Source organism: Falco rusticolus, unplaced genomic scaffold (assembly GCF_015220075.1).
Source record: "Falco rusticolus isolate bFalRus1 unplaced genomic scaffold, bFalRus1.pri scaffold_64_arrow_ctg1, whole genome shotgun sequence".
Taxonomy (NCBI): domain Eukaryota; kingdom Metazoa; phylum Chordata; class Aves; order Falconiformes; family Falconidae; genus Falco; species Falco rusticolus.
The window spans coordinates 45,430-48,045 of NW_023618239.1; the positions used below are offsets into that span (position 1 = coordinate 45,430).

The window sequence follows — 2,616 nt, forward strand, 5'->3', positions numbered from 1 at the left end:
GCCTTCCTTCCACTGTTCCTTCATGCTTCTCTCAGAGCAGGCAGAGCTTCAGCCCTTTGTGCCCGACTTGGCAGCCTGCCTCCTTCGGCAGGTGCCGGCTCTGGAAGTCCTTGCCTCGCACAGGAGACTGCAGTGCACTGGTGCATGGTTAGCCATGCCAACGGAAACACTTTATTTCAAGAAGGCAGCCTGCTGAGTTCTGCCGTTGTGAGCAGCGCGGGCAGGACAGAGCAGGCCTTTGTCACTGAGGCTGCCTTTCATCAGCAGGAATTGCCCCAGCAGGAAACGGTCGTCGTGCGCTGCAGCCTGCCCTGGATGCTCCTCATGGTGCTGCTCCAAGCTATTTAGCCCTTAGGTACTGCAGGAGCTCCTGCAGCCGAGTAAAGAATTCCAGCAGCTTCTGGACTGGAAACGGGCAGGGTGGAAACCGGCTCGATTCTGTTGGCCTTGGCCTTGGCCTTGGCCTCTGAACGGGGGTGTATGTGAAGACTGGCTGTGGACTTGCAGCAGTGGTTACTGCTGGGCGCAGGCCCATCTGTGCCAGGATCCAGTCGTAGAAGTGCTGGGTGGAGGTGTAGACTCCGGGCTTCCTTGCTCTCGCACAGCCCGTCCCCCAGCTGGTCACGCCAACAAGCCAGAAGTAGTCAGCGCTCTTGTCTTGGCACATGAGAGGCCCACCGCTGTCCCCCTGCAGCACAGGAGAGAGGACAAAGGGGTTGTTGGGTGGCCACCGTCAGCCCGGTGGCTGGCTCCTTCTCTCTCACGGCACCTGCCAGAGCTGCATTCAGTGGCCAGCCAAGCTCTGTAGAAGCTTGCCTGGCAGGGGGTGGTGGGCCTGTAAGGCAGGGCTCGCTCTCACCGCGGCATGGTGGTGGTGAAGGTGTGTCAGACGGCTGGGATGGTGGAGCTGTGGGCTGCCAAGGGCACCGGGTGGGCCTTCTGGGCACCGTGCCAGGCCTCTGGGACAAGGCGGGCAGGCCCTGGGCAAGGGCCTGCCCATGGAGAAGGGAGGGTAAGGCCCTCAGCGGTGGGGACCCAGCCATGGGAGTGTGAGTGGCCAGCAAAAGGCTGTGATGGTGCACGTTTGGGCGGTTGTGGTGGGGCTGCCTGTGCTGCCGGGGCTTGGCTTGTAGCATGCTCCTACCTGGCAGGTGTCGATGCCGCCCTGCGGATAGCCAGCACAGATGTTGTGGCTGTGGATGGCCCCCCTGTACCAGCCGCTGCTGTTACAGGCCCTGGCATCAATGAGGTGGACCTGGGCCTCCTGCAGCGCGTATGCCGATCCTCCAGCTGTGAAGAGCACAGAAAGAAATGAACACCCAGCAGCTCATTGCCAGTTCTCCTCCCCCGTCTGGCTGAAGCCCTCGCCCAGGGCTTGGCTTTGCATGCGGACAGGCGCTGGACCACTCTTGCCTTTCTGCCTCACTCTGGGTCAATGGCTCCGGCCCCTCTCTCGAAGAGAGAGGCTTAGGCCCCCACAGCCTGACTCTGGCTTTCGCCTCTGCCATCAGGAAGCGCATTCGGCTTCCCCAAGCTGGCTAAGCTTGCACTGGTGCCACCACTGCGTTTGGGCCACTCACCTCTTGCTTTCCTGGCACCCCAGCCACTGACGTAGCAGGCTGTCAGCTCTGAGACTCTCAGCAAGGCGTCAGGCACACAGGCAAGCTGTACGTAGCTGTTGCACTGGACAGGCTGGTCCAGTTCCAGCAAGGCAATGTCGTTCCTCTGTGTGATGTTCCAGGAGTGCTGGTGAACCAGCAGCTGCCTGACAGCGCGCACCTGAGCCTCAGGGCCCAGCTGAGTCAGCTGGGTGGCACCGAGCACCACGCGCAAGACGGTGATGTGCCTGGAAGGCAGATGGAGAGAGGGCTCAGAGGGAGCGCATGCACGTGCTGCAGCAGCTCTCTAGAGATGCTCCTGCTCTCAGCCGTACGTGCCATTGCTGTCCATGGCTTTGGTAAATCCTGCATCAGCCTTGTCTCAGGAGTCTGCCTTGTGCTGCTGCCTGGGCGAGCCTTGCTCACTCACATGCTGGAGTGCAGGAGAGAAACAGGAGCCAGGCACATGCACTGCATTTAAAGCGCAGCAGGGCTAGGTCCGTGGGGGGCAAGGGCAGTGGCTTCAAGCATGGCAGCCTCAAAGCTTGTGAAAGGTGCGGCAGCTCCCAGCTGCCACCCTGGCTTGTGTGGCGAGGCATAAGGAACACAGCGGAGGGAGCAACTGGGTCCCAAGGAGGAGGAGCGGGCAGGCTCTGCCTGAAAGTGGAAGAGCTGCTCTCAAGGCGCTTGAGGCGCAGCAGGGCTTCCTAGGCCCCAGAACTGGGCCTCCAAGCCAGCGGGCTCAAGGCTGCTTTGTGTTTTGACAAGGGACCTGCTGCCGGTTCCCATGGGTCTGCGGAGAGCAGGCAGAAGGTGACCTTGGAGAAGACAACTTGTCTGCTGGGGATACGCTGCTCTTCCAGCACCACATTTGGCAGGTGGTTAGCAGGGAATGGCGTCAAAGGTGGCCACGCTTCACAGCTGCTTGAAGGAAGAGCTTGGGGTCATTTTGCGGAGAGGACTCTGGCAGGGACAGCAGTTCCCTAGCAAGCCCGTCAGCAATGGCACGCAAGTGCAA

The 2,616-nt window shown here is 61.0% G+C and overlaps 1 protein-coding gene across 1 annotated transcript; it reads right to left on the reverse strand.

Moving 5' to 3' along the window:
* Positions 1-230: 230 nt before the first annotated feature.
* On the reverse strand, positions 231-1,950 carry LOC119142158 (acrosin-like). The gene is made up of 4 exons (XM_037374872.1): positions 1,934-1,950; positions 1,581-1,846; positions 1,145-1,290; positions 231-688 (listed from the first exon to the last, which is right to left on the reverse strand). Exons 1-4 carry the CDS (start codon positions 1,948-1,950, stop codon positions 341-343), a joined length of 777 nt encoding a protein of 258 aa, XP_037230769.1. The 3' UTR covers positions 231-340.
* Positions 1,951-2,616: the final 666 nt, after the last annotated feature.